General features: G+C 48.9%; 1 protein-coding gene across 8 annotated transcripts in view; it reads right to left on the bottom strand.

Annotated features, from left to right (window-relative positions):
* The window catches only part of PPEF2 (protein phosphatase with EF-hand domain 2), a 41798-nt gene extending 22318 nt beyond the window's left edge, over positions 1 to 19480 (bottom strand). Inside the window, exons 1-11 of one of the 8 annotated variants that reach the window (XM_070048000.1) lie at positions 18663 to 19480; positions 15523 to 15639; positions 10440 to 10567; positions 10226 to 10283; positions 9239 to 9414; positions 8160 to 8274; positions 6877 to 6923; positions 5042 to 5208; positions 4644 to 4745; positions 4236 to 4272; positions 3992 to 4156 (exon numbers count right to left, since the gene is read on the bottom strand). In XM_070048000.1, the coding sequence (XP_069904101.1) occupies positions 3992 to 4156; positions 4236 to 4272; positions 4644 to 4745; positions 5042 to 5208; positions 6877 to 6923; positions 8160 to 8274; positions 9239 to 9414; positions 10226 to 10283; positions 10440 to 10567; positions 15523 to 15577 (1050 nt within the window). In that variant the 5' untranslated portion in view covers positions 15578 to 15639; positions 18663 to 19480. Of the gene's footprint in view, positions 1 to 3991; positions 4157 to 4235; positions 4273 to 4643; positions 4746 to 5041; positions 5209 to 6876; positions 6924 to 8159; positions 8278 to 9238; positions 9415 to 10225; positions 10284 to 10439; positions 10568 to 15522; positions 15640 to 18662 lie in introns of those variants that run through there. The other 7 variants (XM_070047995.1, XM_070047996.1, XM_070047999.1 and 4 more) reach the window with 7 other exon arrangements.
* Positions 19481 to 24182: the final 4702 nt, after the last annotated feature.

Raw genomic sequence — 24182 nt, 5'->3', positions numbered from 1 at the left:
GGAACTGCAGGTCCTTTCTGCAGTACCACCTGGGCATCTGGGTTGGCCCTGAACCCTGAGGCCCCCAGGCAGGCACTGGCCTGTGTCCTGCTTGCTCCTGGGAGAAAGCCTCAGTGGTTGGGTGGGGCCGTGACCTTCAATCACAGGCCCCCCTGGGCTCACGTTCCTTTGTGTGAGCTTCATTTTTCTAATAATTCAAATTTGTTGCGACTTCTCCAAAATATTGCCCCGTGGCAAACTGGACATGGATGCAACCTGCTCCTTCAGCACAGATTGGGAAACCACTATGGAGGGTCTTTGTTTCTCTCTGGGCGCTTACTCCTTTTTAGACAAGGCTGCCATGGCTGCTCTCTGCAGGGCAAGCCCTTGCCGACTTGCCTGAGGCCTTACAGATGCTACAACAAAGCAGAGAGGCACGCAGCTGGGGAGCATGGGAAACCTGCCCCAGGCTGTGGGAGAGGCAGCTCTTAGTGGCGTCTGTAAACAGGGGGTGCTGCTCTACAGGTGATCTCTTGTGTTGAAGGAGGGGGCACTTGTCAGCCTGGACCCGATCAGGAAGAGGATTTTATTAAAAAAAGGAGGGGGGAGTTTGCATTGTGGCATGGCAGGTAAAGCCACCGCCTGCCGTGCCGGCATCCTGTATGGGCACCGGTTTGCAACCGCTGCTTCACTTCCAATCCAGCTCTCTGCTATGGCCTGGGACAGCAGTGGAAGATGGCCCAAGTGCTTGGGCCCCTGCACCCGCGTGGGAGATCCGGAAGAAGCTCCTGGCTCCTAGCTTCAGATTGGCCCAGCTCCAGCCGTTGCAGCCATTTGAGGCATGAACCAGTAGTTGGAAGACCTCTCTCTCTGTCTCTGCCTCTCTGTAATTCTGCCTTTCAAATAAATAAGTCTTAAAAAAAAAAAAAAGTCCCTCTGTCTGACTGGGAGCCGCAGGGAACGTGGAGGATACAGGCAGGACGCATTCCTGTCATGGGACAGCAGGGTCAGGCCACAGAACAGAGTGTACAAGGACAGAGCAAGCAGGCGGAGGCACCCGAGTGATGCCGTGGGAACCGAGAGAGACGACCTGCCCAAGAACACCAGTACCAAAGGTCTCGTGATAACCGGGGCTCTGCGCAAGCGCTCACTCAAACAACCAGAACTTTCTGCAAACAGATCTGAGGGCTGTGATACAAGAGAGCCACGACTCAGCGTGGACTGGCTTAGGTCAGGAACAAAGGACCCCTGGAGAGGGTTTGCAGACTGCACGGTGTTTGAAGAGGAGTGTCGGGGTCGGATAGGAAAGACCAGAGGTTATTCTGTGACCTTGGACGAGCACGCATCAGCTCCTAGGCAGTCCAGGTCTTGGGCAGAGACAGCGAAAGGCCACAGAATGCTCACTGACCCACAGCCACCTCCTCTCTCCTCAGTACCAGCTCACAGTGAGGGCCAGTCCACGGTCCCACCCCTTTGGGCTCAGGGAATTTTATTTTAAAGACATTATTATCTGCTCCAAGAGGCATTCTCGCTTTGATTCTTTTTATTTTTTTTAAAGACTTATTTATTTATTTGAAAATCAGCACTACAGAGAGAGATCTTCCATTCGCTGGTTCATTCCCCAAATGGCCACATTGGCTAAAGCTGGGCCAATCTGAATCCAGGAGCCAGGAGCTTCTTTTGGGTCTCCCATGTGGTGCAGGGGCCCAAGTACTAGGGCCATCTTCCATTGCTTTCCCAGACACATTAGCAGAGAGCTGGATCAGAGGTGGAGCAGCCAGGACTTGAATGGGTGCCCATATGGGATGCCAGTGCCACAGGTGGCAACTTTACCCACTATGCCACTTTGATTTTTAAGGAGACTAAAGGTGTTGATGTGTATCAAGTCCTGTGTACATAGGTTCTATTCTGGGCACTTCACAGAAATTAACTGATTAACTCTGGTACCAACCCTAGGAGATAATGGATAAAGCAGAGAAGAAAACCGAGGCACAAAGAGATCAAGACTTTTCCAGATAGTCTGATTCTGGAGCCTGTGCATCGCCGTACTTCACTCCCAGGTAGTCCCTACACTGACTGCTTGCTACATCACCCCCCCCCCCAAGCACAGAAAATCAACATTCTACATACTCTTTCCCAAGGTACTGACTTCTATGCTTCCACAGTGAAACAGGATTCCTGTTACACACACGATGATCGGCCCCTCTGTGACTTGCTGCTTCTGCCCCCAGATAGAGATGCAGCTGAACAAACTGTTTGACTTGCATGTTTGAGAAAAACCAAGATACAATAGATGTGGAAGTGAATAAAAAAATGAGGTTCAGATAGCAGGCAGCATTGACCAAGGAAATATCAAGGACTGGAACTGGTCGTATGGCCCTTGGGCCCCCTGCCCTCTTCAAGAACATGGAAGGGCTGAGATTGCATCGGAGCGAGGGATTTTGCAAGGAGGGTCTGTGGAAGGTGCTGCCGGTCTCCCCGTCCTTGACCTTGGCCAAGGAGTCATCCTTCTCTTCTGAGCTCAAGTGGACAGGGACACATAGCTTGTCTGTTAGTCACCAGATGACAGGAACCCTATCCAGACGCTACAGAAAGGACCTAAGTGCAGAAACTTGGCCTCTGAGGTGGATGCAATGACTGGATGAGGCTGGAACGTAGCCTCCCTGCAGGAGAGGTGAGTGTGGTTTTGTGGTTCCGTGTTTGGGAAGAAGGGTGTACAACAGGGGTTAGCACTGCAGTACAGCTGGTGAAGCTGCTGCCTGAGATGCCAGCATCCCCATCACTGTGCTTGTTCAGGTCCCAGCTGCTCCACCTCCAATCCAGCTCCCTGCTAAGGGGCCCTTACCATCCACATGCGAGACCTGGATGGAGCTCCAGGCTCCTGGTTTCAGAGTGGCCCAGTCCTAGCTGTTGTGGCCATTTAGGGAGTGAACCAGCGGATGCAAGATCTCATTCTCTCTGTCTCTCCCACCTCCCTCCATTACTCTGCCTTTCAAATAAATAAATCTATATATTAAAAAATTGAGTATAAAAACTTGAGGAGCCAAAGAGTCAAACCCAGTTAGAATGTTGCTACTCTACTATGTATCTACCCTTCCTTGTTAGTAATACAACCTTTGATTCTTATTTGGGCAAGTCAAAACTTGGCCTGAGGACCAGGCTTGCAAATCTCCCCTCCAGCTTAATGTAGACATATAACCAACTTCTGGTCAATGGATAAGTAGAGAATTTTTTGGTACAACTCGACGTTTATAAAGGAAAAGGGCATGCCTTTTTTCCTACTTTAATTTCTGTAGACTGGAATGTGGGCATGCTAGCTGGAACTCAAGCCGCCACTTCAGTCCATGATGCAGCTTGGTGCATTGGTAAGAGAGAAAGATTGTGAGTCCCTAATGACGTCGTGGTATCAGTACAGCTGCCCTGCACTGCTGGCCTCCAGCCTTATTTACACAAGAGGGACATAAATATTGAACCACTATCATTGGGAGTTTTCTATCCCTTCAGTCAAAATGTAGTTAACACAGTTTCCATGTATTGAGTGCAAACCTTGTAAGGCACATGCATATGTATTTTCATTTAGTCCCCAATACCTATGATATAGTCATTCATATCCCTAGTATACGGATTTAGAATCTGAGGTTACATAAGCTAACTTGTCCAAAGTCATGCAAGCGTAAGGAGCAGAACCAGAATTTTTATCCATCTCTACAGATCATAGTTTAACCATTCCCTATACCTATTCAGAAAAAAAGAAAATACAGTCATTCCTCGGTATTCACAGGGGATTGATTCTGGGATGCTGAATGGATGCCAGACTCCATGGCGTGGAAGCTTGGGTCCTGTACATAAAAATAAGCTATGCATACTCTTCCCCCAAACTCAGTGGTGGACTCTCAACCTTCTCCGAATTCTTATCAGTCAGTTGGAGTCAGCATGCAAGATGACATTTATTTTATGTTGGCAGTGAAACTGGGTATTACGGGGAAAATCGTATTATTTCATCAGTTGGTACCTTGTGTCTGTCTAGTTTAGCCAAAAGTTCCAAGTCGGTCCTGTCTGACACGCCTCCATGTAGGATCAGCACTTTCTCATCGATCACAGTGGCCAGTGGAAGCCAACGGAAAACATCCTGGAGCGTTCGTAATATTTTCTTGCCGTGAATCTGAAAAAGATTATACTAACAAAGTGTTACGTTTCCAATAACTCACTCAACTCATCTGAACTAAGAGAAACTTTTGCTTTGAAAGGTAGCGCACCTTATATTTATACATCACTTCCTTGGTGAAGCCATATCTAGATTTAGGAGCAAAAGCAGATATTAAAGCAAATGTGACAATAGTTGTGACATAACCATAAAATGAAAATTCATTTCATAAAAATGAAAATTCTAGACATACACATGTAAGTATGTAGAAAAATACTTGGAAATAATCATGCATTTATGATTATAACATTATCTCTGGGTAGAAAAACCACTGAGTATTTTAATTTTCTTCCTTTCGCTTGTCTGTATTTCTCACCTTTCTATGGTGAACCCTTATTACTTACATGATAAAAAGTATGGAAATGTGAATTAAAATCTAATGGGTTTTTTAGAATAGCGGAATAACATGTACATCAAAAATATTTTAAGATGTTAAATACTGTTGGGGCAGGTGTTTTACCTAGAGCCTAAGAGCCTGATGGGGATGCCCACATCCAATTCTGCAGTGCCTGGGTTTGAGCTCCAGCTCCCTTCCAGTTCCAGCTTCCTGCCATCATGTCCCCTGGGAGGCAGCAGGTAGTCAGGTCACTACCAGCCACAAGGGGAAACCTGGACTGGGTTCTCAGCTGGTGCCTTGGATCTGGGCTGGAGGAGTGACTGAGTAGATGGGAACTCTCTCCCTGCCTCTCTCTCTCAGCTAAAAATTATGGAAACAATGTTATATTTTGCATATTCTATTTTCAGAAACTGGAAAACTACCTTAAAAGCCATCTAACAAAAAGAAACTCCCATGAAGTAACTCTTCATAACAATCGCAGCAAGCAAATATCAAATACCCAAGCTTTTTTTGGCTTGTACCGTAAGTTCACCATGTGGTCCTCATGGTTTCCTCGGTTCAGATGGAACTCCTTTGGGTAAACCAGCATGAAGGCAAAAAGAATCAACAGGATCTCCACGGAGTCCTTGCCTCGGTCCACAAAGTCGCCGTTGAACACATACGCCCGCTCTGGCGACGGGAGGCCGTTCTGCCCAGCGAGGTGATCCAGGGAGAGTGGGAAGAAGAGTGCAGGGAATCGTGTTAAAGCCACGGGCTTCTGACCCTCACATCAGGTCCGATGCCAATTCTGTGCTTTCTGGGTCTCCTCCAAACACGAGATGTCAGTCGGAGACGGAAGTGCCTTCCGCTGGTCTTAATGTTTCCTTCCTAGCGAGGCAAGGTTGCCAGGTGCTTGTCAGAACAAGCACTTTCTGCAAAGCCAGGGTGTTGCCTGGCGATGTGGAGCAAAAGGCACTGAACGTGAGACTTGCAAGCCAATGTGAAGCTCTGGCTCCAGCAGCTTTAGCAGTGTAACACCTGCCACCAGTTCCTTAGGATTAAGTAGCATAATATGAAGCTTCTCCAAAGAGTTTGCAGAAAATGGAATTAAAGTATAAGCTTATTTTGGTGCAAAAACACTTTGAAATCCACGTACAACTTTTTTTTTTTTTTAAAGTTTTGTTGGGGCCACCACTGTGGTACAGCGGGTTAAAGCCACAGCCTGCATCGCCGGCATCCCATATGGGCACCGGATTGAGTCCTGGCTGCTCTGCTTCCGATCCAGCTCTCTGCTATGGCCTGGGAAAGCAGTGGAAGATGGCCCAAGTCCTTGGGCCCCTGCACCCACGTGGGAGACCTGGAGGAAGCTCCTGGCCTTAGCTCAGCTCAGCTCTGGCTGATGCAGTCATCTGGGGAGTGAACTAGCGGATGGATGACCTCTCTCTCTACTCAACCTCTCTCTGTAACTCTTTCAATTAAATAAAATACATCTTAAATAAATAAATTTTTTTGTATTTATTTTTGAAAGGCAGAATGAGAGAGAGAGGGAGAAATAGAGAGAGGAGGAGATCTTCCACCCATTGGTTCACTCCCCAAATGGCCACAACAGCTGGGGCTGGGCTGGGCTGAAGCCAGGAGCCAGGAACTCCCTCCCAGTCTCCCACAGGGAAGGCAGAGGCCCAAGTGCTTGGGCCATCTTCCACTGTTTTCCTAAGCGTATTAGCAGGGAGCTGGATCAGAAGTGAAGCAGCCAGGACTCCAATACGATATGCTGATATCACAGGTAGAGGCTTAACCCACTGAACCGCAATACTGTCCCCTACACAATTTTTTTTTCACACACACTTTTCATGCACTTTGTGAAGATCTCTAATAAGCACGGAGTTCAAATTTTCTTGCACCAAAATAACCTTATCCTTTAATTTCATTTTCTGTAAACATTTTTGAAGTACCCTCCTACAAGGAAAATACCTGGGGAAATATAGCCTATGTATAAAGTAACAGTACCTTGATCAAATATTATTGTTTTCATATGCTTTGTTATATATTCTACATTTCATAACTAAAAATGGACATGAAAATAGATTTTGGTTGCATGATAATAACCAATTTTCTTTATTTGGAAAAAGAGTTGATTGTTATTAGGTTCCTAATTTATTAAGCTAATGTTTAATATTTATGAAACAGTTTGCAAAAAATACTAGAATATAATACAATGCTGACTTTTAAGTTATGGATCTTCTATATAGAGATAATATTATTAAAAATAAATTCTAAAAATCCAAGCAATATTTAAGCATTTGTTTAACAGATATTATATTTGAACTTCTAAATTAAGTCCCAAAGCAAGAAGAGAGCTTAATTTGAACATTCATACCTTATAAAATATAAATATTAAGTCATCCAACTGGCCGTGCAAATCTCCTAGCAATGATAGAAAAAGAATATCAGTCTGATTGGTCTTCTCCATTGTTTCTTTATTTTTTTAAAAGAGTTATTTATTTGAAAGACAGAGTTACAGAGAGGTAGAGACAGAGAGAGAGGTTTTCCATTCGCTGGTTCACTCCCCAAATGGCTGCATCAGCCAGAGCTGCGCCGATCTGAAGCCAGGAGCCAGGAGCTTCTTCCGGGTCTCCCACGTGGGTGCAGGGGCCCAAGGACTTGGGCCATCCTCTATCGCCATCCCAGGCCACAGCAGAGAGCTGGACCGGAAGAGGAGCAGCTGGAACTAGAACCGGTGCCCATATGGGAAGCTGGCGCCTCAGGCCAGGGCTTTAACCCGCTGCACCACAGCGCTGGCCCCATCCATTGTTTCTAATTTTTACTGTAAAATGGAAAACACCCAGAAAAATCTGACAAAGGCAGCCAGTGCTGTGGCGTAGTAGGCTAATGTTATGCTTGTGGTGCCGGCATCCCATGTGGGCACTGGTTCTAGTCCTGGCTGCTCCTCTTCCGATCCAGCTCTCTGCTGTGGCCTGGGAAAGCAGTAGAAGATGGCACAAGTCCTTGGGCCCCTGCACCCATGTGTGAGACCTGGAAGAAGCTCCTGGCTCCTGGCTCCTGGCTTCGGATTGGCTCAGCTCTGGCCATTGCAGCCATATGGGAAGTGAACCAGTGGATGGAAGACCTTTCTCTCTGTCTCTCCCTCTGTCTGTCTGTAACTCTACCTCTCAGATAAATAAATAGAATCTTAAAAGAAAAAAATAAAAGACCTACATGTAGCCTTCTAGCAGGGCCGGCAGCAATCCCTAGTGTGCTGGTGAACTACAAGCTCCCTCCTTTGGTTAAGGTCTGCCTGCCAGTCCGTAATGGATGCTAAAGATCACAGAAGACACAGCACATCTCCCTGGGAGAGAAGTGGACTGGCTGGAAGGCTTTGGGGCTTGCTCACTCAAGTGCTCACACATGAACCGCCTTCTAACAAGCGGGACCCGGTTATTTGTAGGGATTTGGTTTCAATCGGGAAACATGAGTTTGGGGTCAAATATGAAGTGTTCGGGAAAGCAGAGCAGAGGCTGAGCCACCTCTCCTTTAAGGAGACATGCAGCCAAGATACGAAGGCTATAAAGGTAGAAGGGGTGTCACGTGATCCGCCCACCTTGCCCGCACGTCCCCTCCCAGCCCGCCCTGGGCACGGAAGCCACGCCCACCAGCCCTCACCACACACGGTGATCTCCTCGCTGTAACAGGTCGAGACCCGGGTGATATTTGGCAGCTGGGCCAAGTGTTTCCTGGTTTCATACAAAAGATTCAGGACATAGCGAGCGTGGAGCTGCTACTGGGAGGAAGAGAGGGAGGCAACAAAACAGTGACCTTCGTGAGGGACGGTGGCCCTCGCCTCTGCTGCCTAACGACCTGGGCCACCCAAGACCCCAGAAGGGACCCGAGAGGCTGCTCCTTTCCTTTGCACCCACTTCCTGCGCTTATGTCTGCTTCCCAGGGTCCCCACGGGTCCCTCCTGCAAAGCATGAACCCACCCCTCTTCCCCATTGGCCCTAGCGAACTCTTTCTTGCCGTTAGCTTGGGAGGAGCTCAAGATGGAGCAAAGCATGAGTACACAAGTGTGTGCGTGCCGATGGCACTGAGCGAGGCTGTCACTCCTAAGGGACATCCCCAGCTCCTCCCGCCCTGAGTTACCTGCGCTGAAAGAGGGGACAGAGTGGCACCTGACCTCTTCTCACAAGCCCCGCCTCTACCACCTGCTTTCACATCACCCCCACCTTTCACCTGGACTGCTACAGGAATCCTGGCCTGCTCTCCTTGCTTGGGCCACGCCCCCCCCCCCCTCTGTTCTTCCCGCAGCAACCAGAAGGATTATTTTTCAAAGCAAGCCAGATTTTCTCTTTCTGCACTTGATGTCCAAGCTACTGCTCTCCCCCTGGCTCCCTTCTCTCCAAAGGCCGTGCTGAGGTCCCTGAACAGCCCAGCAAGTTCCTGCCCCAGGGCCTTTGTACTTGTCCCCTCGTCTTGGGGCACTCCTCCCCAGGTAGCCACATGGTGCAACCCTCACCACCTTGACCTTAGCTGCAGGATGCACGAACAAAAAGACATGATGTAGCCAGGGGCAGAAGCTGTCACAAAAACTGGCTGACAGACCACAAGGTCCCTGCTGAGCAAAGAGAAAGTGCAATCTCTCCAGGGCATGCGTGATGAGCACACCCTGCACCCGGCCTGTTCAGGCCGTTCTTTGCACACTGCATGCCGTGGGTGGGGACCTGGCTTCCCCCAGGTGAGCTTACTTGTTTCAGTCTGAAAGCTTCCACCAGGGCAGTTGCATGGTCGGGAAGGAGAGGGAAGGAGAGGCGTGGCCCTGTGTAAGTGTCCGGGACCTCGATGCACTCATAGTCACTGCACTTGTCCATCTCGGAGTCCTGGGGGAATCGCTCCTCCGTGAACATGCGGTTCAGGAAGTCCCCTAGTCCAGAGAGAAAAGGCGGGCGGGCTTGTGGTCAGACACCAGCCCATGGGCAACGCAGTGGACGTAGGAGCCAGCCAGGCTGGCCTTGGCTCCAGGCAAGAGAGGGCAAAATGATGACAGGTTAGGACAGGCAGGAGGAAAGCTCATGTTTTTGTATTGGTTAAAGACAGTAGTTACACCTGTGTTGCTCTTTGTTTAAAAGATGGAGATGTGTCAGAAAGTACAGATGTGTAGCAGGCGAGGGTTGTAGGCAAGAGGAAAGGGCAAAGCCAAGGCGGGAAACCGTTCACAGGCACAGGTGATGCACCCAGTGCAGCAGGTGCATCTGGCCCTGCAGCCCTTCAGCAACTCCCCACGCCAGCTTCGGGATCTCTACCTGGCGCTTTTCCTGGGTCCACTGAGGGCCACGAGGGGTACAGCCCAGAAATGCTGTGGGGAATTAATCTCCTTGCAGTCTCCAGTCATTGCATCTCTGGAGCTGATACACAGAGAACCCAGGTCCTTCCCCTGCAGGGTTGTGATCTCCTGGGCGCCCCATGCTGCTGGCTCTGTAGCCCAACACTCTTCGGCTGCATTCCCTTTCCTGAAGTTCTTCTCCACTCCCTCCACCCCCAGAATCGCCTGCACTTAATGTGCCTGTTGCACGCCAACTCTGGTCTCCAGGTGTGTCTTTGGAAAAACCTGGAAGGAAATCCACTGTGTCATTTCGTTGTCAGCCCCCTGGCTATTTCCCCAGCTGGCCCCGGATTCACAGTCTGGCTGCCTACACACCCTGATCTCTACGACCTCGGGGGCGGTTCCTACTCACTCTCATTGTGGCTGCTGGGGGTGAAGTGGTCCACCAGGTAGCTGAAGAAATCATGGAGCTGCGGAAGAACCCAAAGATAGAGATTTGGCTTTACGGATGCACGAAGAAGAACCCACGAGGCGTCCGACTGGCAGCACCTTCCAGGCGCCTGGCCGCCGCTGCCCGAGGGCTGGCAGGCAGCACCGCGACAGCTCCATCCCACACCCCTCCGCACCTTGACTTGGTCCTGCTGCCCGGCATACTCTATGGACTGGAAGATGCTCCAGGTGCAGCGCCGCCTCATCTCCAGGCGCGCCACATAGCGCCGGTACCATCTCTGAATCAGGGCGGCCGCCTTGAAGGCTGTCGCAGAGAAGCAAGCCAGTGAGCCGGGACTGGGGAGGACAGTGCCTGCACCTCTCACACTGTACAAGCAGCGCGCGCGGTGGGTGGGAGGGCACCCCCTACTGATGCTCAAAGGCAGTGTCTGCCTCCCTGCAGGGAGTACAGTCCATAGAGGGCTGTGGTGCCCTCTCGTTCTTGCATTCTTGATGGCAATAAGAGGGGCTATTGAATGTCATTTATTGATGACAGCATTTACATTTATAGTAGTCCCCCCATCTGAGTGGATGTGTTCCAAGATCCCCAGTAGATGCCTGAAACCAAGACTGCAGAGAGCCCTACATATACTGGCTTTTTCCTTACTAAGCTGAGCGCTTTCTCTGTTCACCGAAAGGACGCAATTCACAGCCTCCCCTGGCCAAATCCCACTGCCAGCATCTGAATCTTGCGCCTTGGATCCACTACTAAGTGATGCACTGCAACACACAACTGTCTGTCTGAGAACCCAGAGGCCGCTGAGAGACTAACGTGCGGGTGGTGTATACAGTGTGGATACGCTGCACCCAGTGTCCATTCACGACCTGGGTGGGACAGAGCGGGATGCTGTCAGATGTCCTCATTACTTAGAACACAGCACAGTCTAAAACTCGTGAATTGTTTACTTCTGGAACTTTCCATTTAACATTTTCAGACTGTGGTTGTCTGTGCTTAACTGAAACCCACAAAGGATAACTCTGGGTAAGTGGAGACTATTGCATAGCGATGGGAAGGCGGGAATGCCAGGATCTGAGAGAGATGTGAACCAGAGAGATAGCAAGTGTGAACATGAGGGGGTCGGAGAGGGCACTTTGACACTATGACAACAGCCAGACATCAGGAGACCTGGGGCCTAGCCCTGGAACTGCCCCAACGAGGTACCTGGCCTCACCCAAGCCAACTTGGGCCTCGGTGGCTTTTTCTGGAAATGGGACTGGACGAGACAAATGCTAGCACAAGCAAACAATAGACAAGCATTCCAGTGAATATGCCATGCAGTGTTGGGGTGGCCAGGGTTTGGCGGGTCCTGTGCTATCCCGGGTCCCATGATTCTCCCTGCCACCCTGGTTTTCAGCATCCCCAGCAGCCCAGGTGTCTGTGACAGCTCTTATTGTACAGTCCCACCCACAGTCTTTGGGTGTCTCCTTTCTCCCAGGACCTGTGCTAGGTGGCCACGTGGGACAGGCTGGAGTTTGTAGGGTTAGTTCCTCATAGGAGGGTTAGGACCTGTGGCCTAGTATTATTGCCAGAGCAGGGGACAGCTGTCCACATAAATAACTAGATGCTTCCTAAGCTGCTGGTGATGAACGGACTATTTGTGGATAAAGCTGGATTAAAAAGGAAACCCTGTGGGTTAATTTAGGTCAACCCTGTGAACAGCAGACAGATTGACTTAATATATTTAGCCTGCATTAGAGAGCTAATAGAATTCTTGCTGATTTTTCTAAGAGGAAAGAAGATGGTGAAGAGGGGAGAAGCTAGGAGGAACTTAAGAAGAGCTGAATTTCATTTCCTACAGGAAAAAAAAAAATCATTCTACAAGTATTTCTCAAAGGCGCGCCCTAGATAACACAAGGGACGAGGCTGAAGCTCCACCAACTAGATTCTGTAAAACCAGCTCCAGAAGCGAGCGAAATGCCCAGGGGGTGCTCCAGATTCTGCATAAGCTCCTGCTAAACCCCAGATTTCTGCACCTTGCCTGACACCTGCAGCAGCAGGATGCCTACAGGTGGAGCCAGGAAGGAACCTCCAAGTTCAACAAGCTCCGTGCCAAATTCTTACTTGTGCTAAAGGTTAAGAACCACCGGGCAAGATCATGAACTTCAAAGTTGTCGTTTGCTAACACCTGGCCCCTGGCAGTTTAAGACAAGCACTGCCAATGACAAGACACAACTATTTCCCCAGGCTTGCTGCTGCTGCGTAAGGTAGGGAGTACAAGCAAGGCCCCTCTTTTTGCTTCCTCCTTGGAGCCTGGCTTGTCTTTCTGGAGATGGACACTGTGAGGTGCAGCGTCATTTAAGATGCCTTATCCTCTCCTGCCTTTTCACCTACACAATGCGAGATGATGCTTACTTGGTCCACATGTAATTTTTTTTAAAAAGATTTATTTATTTATTTGAAAGTCAGAATTACACAGAGAGAGGAGAAGTGGCAGAGAGAGAGAGAGAGGTCTTCCATCTGCTGGTTCACTCTCCAATTGGCCACAGTGGCCGGAGCTGCACCAATCAGAAGCCAGGAATCAGAAGCTTCTTCCAGGTCTCCCACGCAGGTGCAGGAGCCCAAGGACTTGGGCCATCCTCTACTGCTTTTCCAGGCCATAGCAGAGAGCTGGATCAGAAGTGGAGCAGCCAGGACTCGAACTGGTGCCCATATGGGATGCCACCACTCCAGGCGGCGGCTTTACCTGCTATGCCACAGCGCCAGCCCCAGGTCCACGTGTAATTAACTAAATCCTAGGATGCAAGTTACAAAGATCCTTTGCTTAGAATTCCATACAAGTGTACATAAGAACACTGAGAGGGGTCTGGCGCTGTGGCACATAAGGTTAATGCCCTGGCCTGAAGCACCGGCATCCCATAAGGGCGCCAGTTCAAGTCCCGGCTGCTCCACTTCGGATCCAGCTCTCTGCTATGGCCTGGGAAAGCAGTGGAGGATGGCCCAAGTCCTTGGGCCCCTGCACTCACGTGGGAGACCTGGAGGAAGCTCCTGGCTCCTGGCTTCAGATTGGCGCAGCTCCGGCGCAGCTCCTTGGGGAGTGAATCATTGGATGGAAGACCTCTCTCTCTCTCTCTGCCTCTCCTCTCTCTGTGTGACTCCAACTTTCAAATAAATAAATAAATATTTTTTGAAAAAGAACACTGAGAGAATATTGTGGACCAAGACAATACTCAGTAGAACACAGAACGGATAAATTATTTAAGAAAACTTATAACAGAGATTTTGTGTGATTTTTTCCCTTATTTCCATTACCTATGTCAATACTTCTGTTTCCACACAAAACTCATCTGCAAAAGAAAAATTCCTCTAGGAAGAAATGCCCTTCTCTCATGAAAGTACATGCTCTGGGGCCAGTGCTGTGGCACAGTGGGTTAAGCCGATGCAGTGCCAGCATCCCATACGGGCACTGGTTCAAATCCTGGATGCTCCACTTCCAATCCAGCTCCCTGCTAATGCACCTGGGAAAGCAGTGGAAGATGGCCCAAGTGCTCGGATGCCTGTACCCATGTGAGAGTCCCGGAAGAAGCTCCTGGCTCCTGGCTTCAGCCTAGCCCAGCCCTGGTCATTGAGGCCATTTGGGGAGTGAACCAGCAGATGGAAAATCTCTAGCTCTCCCTTTCTCCTTCTGTAATTCTGCCTCTGAAATTAAAAAAAATCCTAAAAAAGAAGAGGAGGATGCTTGGATCCAAGGAGATGCCAGGGATGAGAGCTTACAGGGCCAGGGCCATGTTGACGCACAGCCATGGGCATTCACGGGCAAGCCAGGCAGCGAGGCGTCAGAAGCCATCAAAATCTCCTTGCCCCTAGACCTTGGCCTTCAGCCTCCAGACCCAGGAGCAACACATTCCGATTGCTGCAGCTCCCAGTCTGTAGCGCTCAACTAGCAGCAGCCCCAGAGGATGCCTGCAGCACTGGTGGTGGGAATGCAATTGCAGGAAGACTGAAGGCTATCTAGGGAAATTACACATGCTTTTACCAGCTGTAATTTGGCTTTTACTTCCAGCTTAGAGTTAGGTCTATTACTATACCAGTCACATTTCTATCACAAAATCTAAAGGGCACATTTAGCTGTCATCATTTAGCATCTCCTCTGTGTTGAGGTTGACCATACTCTTCTTCTGGCTTCCAAGATATCCCATGCTCCTTGTTTCCCTCCTCCATCTCCAGCTGCCTCCTCTGCTGGCTCATCCTGACACTAAGTACTACAGTCCCCATGACTCTGTCCCAGGTCCTCATCTTTGTTCTCTTTCTACTGTCCCTCAGGGCTTCAACAACCATCTGTACTCTGATGGCTTCCAAAGCAGGGTAATCTTCAGCCCAAACAGCCCTTCACAATCCAGATCTGAACATGCAACTGCCTACTCCATGCTTCTACTTTCATGTCTCATGGGCACCCCAAACCCAAAGTATATAAACTCAGCTTTCCTCTAGTCAAACCCAGTTTGTCTCCATTATCTTTAGGATCACTGGCATCAACATCCACTCAGTTCTGCTAACCACAAGCCCGGAAGTCATTCTCAATTCATGTTTCCCCCTTAGCCCATACATCTGATCAGTCAGATCCTGTGGATCCCACCTCCTGAATACCACTGGGACTCGCCCTCTTCTCTCCATCTCTACAGCACCCACTCTGGAGAGAGGCATCATCGTTTCCTGTTCAGACGACTTTAGCAGCTTCTCACTGTTGTTCCTTCTTCTACTCTAACCCCTCAGATCCCTTTTTCACAGAAGCCAGAAGCATGCTTTAGATATAATTGTAGAACTCTTTATTCAAAGCCTTCAACGGTTCCTCATGCCTTTAGGATAAAGTTAAAATCCTACACTTTCTACCTCAACAACTTCATCACATTCTATCTTCCCCCTCATTCACCTCAGAGGGTTCACGTCCTTGAATATCACTTCAATACTCACTTCCTTGAATACTCACTTCCTTACAATCTCTGCACATGCTACATACCCCCTGCCTGAAACACTTCCCATTCCCTCTTTGCCCAATCTTATTTCATCCACTTATACTTGGGTACTTTGAGATAAGCCCCAATGGGCAACACTAACTCCAGAGTTCAGCTGAGCATTTTGGGGGGCACGATACAAGGAAGAGAAGTTACTGTTGAAGAGTTGGACTGAAGAGAAATGGTTTTCTGCTTGTGTTCTGAGAACCCCCTCCCTATGTGACAGGGCTTAGGGTTCCCACAGGTGGTTTGAAGGTGAGAAACACATACCTTTCTCTGCATTCTGAAAAGCAAAATGATGTTGGGTGGAGGTGCCACTTCCCATGGTTTAAATGCAGTGTTCCTGCAGGGTGCAGAGAGCACATCCAAGGGACAGTGAGCTGTGTGCTGACAAAGAGAAGACAGAATCTGTGAGAGAGGGACTTGGGCAGAGTATCAGCTCAGGGAGACCAGCTGGCTATGAATCATCCTCTCCATCCCTCCCGCTTCAACGCACACAGGATTCCCGCCCTGAAAATTCCCCCCATTAATCATCCCATACCTCTCCTGTTTGCAGTCTCCCGAATGGTTTTTCCTCTGCAGTTTAGAAATATGAATTCTCTGCTACATTCTCAAAGCAATTCATCAGCATCACCTCTGCCTTCCCACATCCCACTGGCTATTATCTAACCCCTTTCACTTATCATCCAGATTTCTTCTGAGAACACGCTACATATTTTCTCCTTACTCCCCCTTGTAACCAACCTTTCATTGTCACTATTGATCAAAACCTTTCAAGCTGATGTCTCCAATGCCTTCAGCTTTTCAATCCTTCCCATGCCAGAACAGCCAGGCCATCTGTCCCCGTAGGTCACACAGTGACTTTCTGCCTTGACTTGCTACACCTTGGGGCTTCCATGAGGCCACCTCTCTGAGCTGGCTCCTACCTCCCTACTTATTCTCTCCTTGAGCTCATTCTCCTCTGCCTAGCCCTTCAAGGTGCATGAAGTCTCAAACGTCTGTTCTTCCTACCCTGTGTGTGTTCCCTGGATGGCTCACCAAGTCTCACCTTTTCAGCCAGTGCTTCTGACCTCTCCCATGTAGACCTCCATCCCAGACCATCCCTACGCCGCAGTCCCATATAGCCAGCTTCCTTCCACTGGCCCAGGAGTGCTGCAGCTGCCTTGTATCCCAAACAGAACCCACCTGCTCCAAAGCCTCACCCTTTTCTCTCCTTTCTTCAAACTCTGCTCCTGAACTACCATGACCGTCGTGCTTTTGCTCTTACCTGGAATGTTCTTCCTGTTTCCCGTCTCCTAAGCTGCCTAACTTGACTCATTCCTTAGGGTCTCTTTAGATGCTGGCTTTCCTAAGAAGCCGGCGTGACACGCCCCTGCTCTGTGCACATCTCCATCCCTGCAGCACGCCGTGCCAGCTTTCTCCCTTGTCTCTCAAACATTAGACTGTGAGTTCCTTCAGAGCAGACTTGTGCAAGCCGATGCATTTATCCCCAGGATTTAGTGCAGTGCCTGGCACATAGTAGGGATTCAGTTAACATGAACTAAACATTATGGCATATCTATTTTTACATAATAGCGACTCTTTCCTTCCTCTTCCTTGGAACAATGTGAGATGCTCTCGCTGAGCACTGAACACGGAATCCACGTCTTTATTCCCTTCCTCACTTTTGCCCCCCCACTCCTTTCTCAAGTTTTGAAGGTTACAGTTTTGGGTATTGTCAAAAATTGTTACCTTCTCCTTTGCAAATCAAAATTAAAGCTTTGCCTTGCTTAGGTTGGTGAGCTTATTTTGAATAAATATCCAAAGGAAAAAAGACTGTGACTTCTCTTTTGTGTGTGCCAAAGCATTCCCAGTTAAGACGGACAGCTTGCTTTGGCACAGTGCTAACTTGCTGCAGGGCTGTGCTGTGTACTGAAGAGTGTTTGAGTTTCCCAAGGGCATAGATACGGGGAGCGTCCCTGCTCAGGGTCTCACTAGATCTTGGCCATTAAACTCTCAAGGACTTTCCCAGCCACCTATCTTTGTTGAGAGTAAATAATATATTTAGAGTGCCTGGCATACAGGAAAATCAAAAATATCTGCTGACTGAATTTGACATATTTATTTTTAAATATCAACAACAAAGACATGTCCCTAACTCAAACTTAGGGAGCAGTGAAAGCATGCTATTTCAACGCAACGTGAACACACAGGACGGACACTGACTACTGCAGGAGGAAGGGCTTTTACTGAATAAATTCTCCTTTGACTTCTGGCACTTTTTTTTTTTTTTTTTTTTAACAATTTATGACTCCAACAGAGGTGGCAGAATAAGACGACCTTCTTGGTCATCTCCCCTATAAAAAGTCATGAGAAGTAGAAATCCGAGACTGTTCTAGAATGAGGAGGTGATAACTGACACAAGCCAACAGGCTATTTGCAACAACCACTAGGAATGCACTCTCCCACCAGGCAGCCCCTCCAGCTGTAACCAACTCCGAGTCACCAAGAACCAGCTGTCGCTGGAGCAGCAAAAGGGCTTGCGACCCGGCCTCTGGACCCTCGGCCTCATTCGTGGCTCTGTTACGCATGGGTGACAGTAACCCCACTTCGTGTTGCCGTGAAGGTGAAGTGAGGTTATATTTGAGGCGGGTTTTATAAATACTTAAGTCATTGTCATTGTCGTGGAATGACAATGTTATTCAGAGTGCAAACGAGATGCCTTCTTAACACTTTCAAAAATCCCTAAAATCTTTCTTCTCACAAAAACAAGACAAAAAGCACCTTAAACAGTTAAGACTATAGAATTGACCAGGTAACATCATGGTGCATTAAAAAAAAAACACAAAAATATTCAGCCATGACACACAAAAAAATCAAGTCTATATATATATTCCGAGGAAAATATTCCCAAGATATATTGTTCCATGAAGAAAAGTAAACTGGCAAAAAAGCTTAATGTGCTCTCATCTCTAAGGAAATCTGTCAGTGTATAGAAATCAGAGTGCAAACACCAAACTGCTAAGAGATGAGAAAACGAGCCCGATTCAGCCTCACACAGCTGCTTCTGCACCCTGGCTAACCACTCACTGCTTCTCTGCGCGGTGACTGCGAGCTTTCTCCAGGGCGCGACACATCACACGGCGCGGTGAGACCCTCTCGGCTCGGACCCGACTTGGCCTCATCCATACTGCCGCTATAATTAGCTTCAAATGTGGGTGTTCATTTGCCCACTAAGTGAGCCCAAGAAACGGAAGGAAGATTGGTTGCCTAGGACTGGAAGACCCTGAAACACACAAAACAAAGCCCCTCTCCAGGTGAGCTGACGGTCCCCAGACCGACCCTGTTATTATTTATTTCCTGTCCAGACACATGAGTTTGTTGCCCTCTGAGCTGACCCATTTTTGTACTTCAGGCTAGAGAGGTCTTACCTTCCCTGGTATTGTTTACTAAGAGACGGTCTTCAGCACACAGGTGTGGGCCCTCAGGGATCCGCGCTCACCTGGCTTCTTTCAGATCTACAGGTCCAAAGGGTGAGGTGCAGTCCTACTCAGCCATGTCCTCCCCTGAACTGCGACGAGGCCATCCGCGGCCCTGGCCGAGCGTTCCCACGTCCCACGCAGAGCTGCGCACACAGGCGTGCAGTTAAGCCCGCAGCAGGATCTGGAGGGAGCGAGGAGGAGGCCGGGTGCCCCCCGGCTCCCGAGGCCAGTTTCACTAGGGCTCCCCAGACCTAAGTCTTCTTACTGTGCGAGATTAGAAGGCTGTGTTCACAGCCTGAGCTCCTTAGCCCGGCCGCGGGCGGGTCTGCTGAATTCAGAGGTCCTGGTGGCGGGAGCCACATGGAAGGCCGAGGCTGGCTTCCCGGTGCCTGGTTGCAAAACTTGATTGAACGATCCTGCTCTTCACGTGGACTTCTTTTCCTGCCTATCGCCCTCAACCGTTGTTGATCAATTCTGCCCAACAACTTATTTTTTCAGTTACTCTGAGGTTGTGTGTGTGCTGATAGGCACTAAATGGTCCTTGAGAATTTGCCGGGAAATATGTACTCTGCTTACCTACGTGTATTTAGTGGGCCAAGCTTGTTAGTTCAAATCCTCCTTATCCTTATTTATCCTCACTGAGCTGCTCAGCTTTGAAAGAAGTGTTTCGACAGTCTCTATCGCTGGTACAGATTTAGCCATTTTTCCTTGTATCTGAGCTTTTGCATGGAATGTTTGTTTGGAAGCTATGCACTTGCACATTACCTTAAACCATATAACATCGCCACTTGCAAAGATAACATAATCATAATATATAAAAGGTTATGCTGTTTTACTTTCTTGGTCAAAGGTGACTTATCGAAATTAAATATCACTCTGCCCTGTTAAATCTTTCCTGCCTTGAATTCTCTCTGATAGTAACACTTTCACACCAGTTCGCTTTCTGTGAGGAACTGCCACCATCCTTTCTCGAAGTAGACTGATAAGATCCTGTTATTCAGAGTACAAGAAAAAGGGCCTCTCCACACCTCCTGTGAATGAAACTTGTTTTGCTTTATTGGAATTCAATTAATTACATTTTAATTGATTTGTGAACTTACATATTGAACTTACTCACAAATTTGAAATGTGTGAACCTGGGTGGTGCCCTAGCATAATAGGCTAAGCTTTTGCCTGTGGCGGCAGCATCCCATATGGGCGCTGGTTCAAGTCCTGGCTGCACCTCTTCCGATCCCGCTCTCTGCCTATGGCCTGGGAAAGCAGCAGCAGATGGCCCAAGTACAGCTACATGGGAGACCTGGAAGAAGCTCCTGGCTTCTGGTTTCTGATTGGCCCAGCTCTTGCCATTGTGGCCATTAGGGGAGTGAACCAGTGGATAGAAGACCTTTCTGTCTCTCCCTCTCTCTGACTGTAACTCTACCTCTCAAATAAATAAATAAAAATTTTTAAAAATGTGTGAACCCTTTTAATCCAGAAATGCCACTTTTAAGCACACTGGTTCTCCCTTATCTACAGTTTTGCTTTCCCCAATTTCACTTTCCTGTGGCCAACTGAAGTCTGCCAGTATTAAATAGAGAATTCCAGAAATAAACAATTCCTAAGTTTTGAAATGTACGCTGCTCTGAGAGGCACAATGAGATTTTGTTCCATGCAGGATGTGAACCCTCCCTGTGTCCCACCTGTCCATGCTGTATACGCTGCCTGCCCGCTAGTCACTGTCCTGGCATCAGCACCTCACATGGCATTGTGCTTGAGCGACCCTCACGTAGCAGCCTCACTGGGTCACCATGCCTGTGTCTCATGGGCATCATATCATCTCACATTATCACAAGGAGACCGAGTCCAGTACACTAAGACACATTGAGACAGAGCCCACATTCACTTTTCTTTTTTTACAATATACTCTTTTTTTAAAGATATATTTATTTATTTGAAAGATAGAGGCAGAAGTCCTGGCTACAGTGGCCAGGACTGGGCTGATTTGAAGCCAGGAGCTAGAAGCTTCTTCTGGGTCTCTCATGTGGGTGCAGGGCCCAAGCACTTGGGCCATCCTCCACTGCCCTCCCGGGCCACAGCAGAGAATTGGACTGGAAGAGGAGCAACTGGGACTAGAACCCGGGGTGCCGGCGCCACAGGTGGAGGATTAGCGCCGGCCCAGCCCTCTAGTTTCTATACTGATGCTTTGACATCGTGAAGCTTTGCTGACCGGGGCTAGCCTATTGCCTGAGAGAGCAAAGGATTCACTCCTGAGCATGCCTCTCGCATATGCACACTGCCCATCCAGAGCCCTCACCCTTAATATCTGTGATATTGCGTCTGAGGTCAGGCCTCAGACGAGGGGCAGTTTCTGCACAGTGGAGTCTGCTGAAGTCGTTCTACCCAGCCAGTCTGAAACTGGCTGACCCTGCCTCGCCCACCCCTTCCCTTGAGAACCACAAAAAGGCCTTGCCCATGGTCCTCCCCTCAACCCCTGCACCCCCAGTCTGAGACCAACCCGTGTCCTTTCCCGTGGCCATGCATGCTGCGGTGTGCCCCAGCTTCTTGGGAACCATGAGTAAAAAGCTGTATGTTCAATTACTACTGTCTTCCAACTAATTGGCCTCATCATCCCTAAGTAAAAATAAAACTTATACATTTTGAAGCACATACGCAGTTTTTTAAAAGCCTGGTTGAGGGGCGGGCATTTAACCTGTTAAGATGCTCACTGAGATGACAGCATCCCACAGTCAGTTCCTGGGTTCTTAGCCAGCTCCAGCTCCAGCATCTGGCTTCCTACTGAGGCAGAACCTGGGAGGCAGGAGTCGGGGCTCAGGTCGTTGGGTTCCTGACACTCACGTGGGAGACCTGGATTGAGTTTCTGGCTCTTAGCTTCCACCTGACCCATTCCCAGCTGTTGTGGACATTTGGGGAGTGAACCAGTGGATGGGAGCTCTCTGTCTCTCTGTGTCTCTGCCTCTTAAATACACATAAATGCGTTTTTAAAAATGCCTAGGGAATACAGACAGCAGTTCTCTCCAGGGAGTACTACTGAGGAGAAAGGGAGAGGCAGAAGGTAACACTATGTACCGTTTGAATTACTTTTATAAAAGGAATCTTTTTAAAATTTATTTATTAAATGCTATCTTGTTTTTGTTATAAAGATTTATCTATCTATCTGAAAGGCAGTTACAGAGAGAGAAATGGAGAGACAGAGAGAGATCCTTCATCCACCAGTCCATTCCCCAAGTGGCCCCAACAGCTGGGGCTGGGCCAGGTTGAAGCCAGGAACCAGGAACTCCTTCAGGGTCTCCCACATGAGTAGCAGGGATGCAGGTGCATAGACCATCATCTGCTGCCATTCCAGGCGCATTAGCAGGGAGTTGGATCAGAAGTGGAGCAGCCAGGACCTGAACCAGTGCTCCGGTAGGGGATGCCGATGGCACAAACAGTTCCTTAACTCACTGTGCCTCATCAGCCATAAAAGGAATCTTTTTAAAGAAATGTTTATTTTCATTTACTTGGAATCCAGAGAGACAGCCAGAGAGAGGGAGAGAGAATCTTCCATCCACTGGTTCATTCCCTAAATGCCCACAATAGTCAGGGCTGGGCCAGGCTGAAGCCAGGAGCCAGGAACTCCATTGTACTGTCTGATTTCTTTATAAAAAGAATCTGTACTTTAGTAAAAAAAAAATTCCATGTATCAACCCTCTCCATGTCTCGTGCAACCACTGTCGGCCAGGTCATCTGGAGTGCCGTGAAGGAACACAGTGAGACACCTTCATGCCGAGTTGTAGAGGAGTGGGCTGCGGAAGCGTCACTGAGACCTGGGCCAGCGCAGGCAGCGGGCTGGGGAAGGGCCCAGGGAGGTTGGGATCTTCTTAACGAGGATTGCACACGGTCCTCTCCACTTCACCTCCCATCCCTGATGAGAAAGGTTCTCTCGTCCCGGCACAGAAATGACGTCTTTCACGTGGGAGTTTTAGCTCCTGCTTTGAGGAAGAGAAGGGGGAGGGGCAGAGCCTCTCCTTGCACCTGCTGCCTCCTTTAGTGCCTCTGGGTCAGACTGAGCCTTCCTCCAAAGTGGCATATTTTGGGTGACATTCCGTGAACTCTTCAAAACCTGGAGTTCAGGAGAGAAGGTGCCAGAGCAAGTCTTAATTGAGAATTTTCCAACGTGGAATAAAAGGACTCGGTGGCTGTTGCCACAGTGAAGACAGGGTTTGACTCACTCGCAGCCTGTGATGGGAGGCCAGTGTTTGAGTGGCAGCTTTGCTTCTTTTTTTATTTACATATATACATATTTTAAAAGATTTATTTATTCACTTTCAAAAGCTACAAAGAGAGAGGGAAAGACAGAGATCTTTCGTCTGCTTGTTCACTCCCCAAATGGCTCCAACAGCCAGGGCTGGGCCAGGCTGAAGCCAGGAGCCCTTTCAAAGAACTTAAACATCAGGTGCTGGAGTTGGGGAACAGTGGGTAGGGCCGCTGCCTGGGACACTGGCGACTCTATGGGCCCCAGTTTGTGTCCGGGCTGCTCCTCTTCTGATCCAGCTCCCTGCTAATGGCCTGGGAAAAGCAGCAGAGGATGGCCCAAGTGCTTGGGGCTCTACACCTGTGTGGGAGACTTGGAAGAAACTCCTGGCTCCTGGCTTTGGCCTGGCCAGCCCTGGGTGTTGTGGCCACCTGGGGAATGAACCAGAGGATGGAAGATCTCTTTCTCTCTTTGTAATTCTGACTTTCAAAATAAATTTACTTATGCCAGAAAACTCACATTGTCACAGTGCCATTGGGACTAGAAATTTCTTTTATTTATTTTAAAGACAGAGTTCTAAAGAGGTAGACACTGTGTGTGTGTGTGTGAGAGAGAGAGAGAGAGAGAGACAGAGCGAGAGAGAGAGAGGTCTTCCATCTGTAGGTTCACTCCCCAAATGGCTACAATGGCCGGAGGTGAGCTAATCCAAAGCCAGGAGCCAGGAGCTTCTTCTGGGTCTCCCATGTGGGTGCAGGGTCCTAAGCACTTGGCCCATCCTCCACTGTTTTCCCAGGCGCTATAGCAGGGAGCTGTATCAGAAGTGGAGCAGCCAGGACTCAAACTGGCACCCATATGGGATACTGGCACTGCAGGCTGGGGGTTTAACCCACTGTAACACAGCGCCAGCCCTGGGACTAGAAATTTCTACACATTAGTCTCGTTCCACTCTTGTTTTCTGAAAACCATGACCTTTGGATGGAGATGTGGGGCTGCCCTAATTTTAGCCAGGCAAAGGTAAGCCGCTGAGGGCCGATCTTCATCAGCAAAGTGATTTAAGTAATGTAACTCTCTGTCTGTACCTGTAAATCCATCCAATATTGCACTCTGCATAACTCTGCTGTCTCAAGACCCCTTCCTGCCTGTGGCGGGTTTTACAGAACAGCAGCTGTGCACGCCCTCGAACCCTGACATGCAACACAAGATCCAACGGGCTGCCTTCCCAGGACGGCGGTTCAGAA

The sequence above is a fragment of the Oryctolagus cuniculus genome, chromosome 8 (assembly GCF_964237555.1).
Source record: "Oryctolagus cuniculus chromosome 8, mOryCun1.1, whole genome shotgun sequence".
NCBI classification, from domain to species: domain Eukaryota; kingdom Metazoa; phylum Chordata; class Mammalia; order Lagomorpha; family Leporidae; genus Oryctolagus; species Oryctolagus cuniculus.
Note: the sequence above shows the minus strand (reverse complement) of the source record. Positions and strands in the feature narration are given on the sequence as shown.